This window comes from Alligator sinensis, unplaced genomic scaffold (genome assembly GCF_000455745.1).
Source record: "Alligator sinensis unplaced genomic scaffold, ASM45574v1 scaffold1625_1, whole genome shotgun sequence".
Lineage (NCBI taxonomy): Eukaryota > Metazoa > Chordata > Crocodylia > Alligatoridae > Alligator > Alligator sinensis.
In genome coordinates, this window is record NW_005843507.1 from 64,104 (window position 1) to 64,777 (window position 674).

General features: G+C 58.0%; 1 protein-coding gene across 1 annotated transcript in view; it reads right to left on the reverse strand.

Moving 5' to 3' along the window:
- Nucleotides 1–674, reverse strand: part of LOC102378029 (E3 ubiquitin-protein ligase TRIM39-like) — a 23,126-nt gene that overhangs the window by 3,874 nt on the left and 18,578 nt on the right. The window contains exon 5 of the mRNA XM_025195430.1: nucleotides 496–596. Coding sequence (XP_025051215.1) covers nucleotides 496–596 — 101 coding nt within the window. The remainder of the gene's footprint in view (nucleotides 1–495; nucleotides 597–674) is intronic.

The window sequence follows — 674 nt, forward strand, 5'->3', positions numbered from 1 at the left end:
TGTGGGCTGTGGGCACCTGTCTGCACTCCCAGGGCAAGGCCAGGCCTGGCTGAGGCTGATGTCTGGGCCACCTGCCCTTCCCATTGCCTCAGGGAAGGGACCGTTCTGCCCCTCCGATGGTCAACCAGGTGGATCCCTGTTCCTGCTGTGGGAGGGAGCAGGTAGTGACAGGATCAGGGCTGGACAGCAAAGTGCTGGTGGTCTGAGATTATCCTCTTCCATGTGCCCCAGGCCCAGTTGCTGCCACTCGATCTCCTGTTTTCAACTTCCCCTGTCCCCACCGGAGTGACCCAGCCGTGCCCTGCATGGAAACTACAACGGGACTTTTCCCCTTGCCGATCCAGGGACTCTCAGACCTGGGCTGAGCAGACCGCTGCAGGACTGCAGAGGCTCTCTGCTGACACATCAGTCACATCCCCCTGTGCTGTGCGTGCTACATCCCCCAGTGCACGCCGCACGGCTCTTGCCAATGACCTGACATGTGCTGCGATGTACCTGTGAATTTCCTTAGCATTTCCACCATCCCTGGGATGCTGCACGGGGTCTTCAGCTCTGTTGAAACAGCTTTTGTTTCCTGAAGCTTCACATCCTTGCTCCTAAGAGGAACATATCCCCCATCATTGCTCAGCCCAGCTCTTCCAGATGGATATTCCTGCCACAGCCTGAGCAGGAAT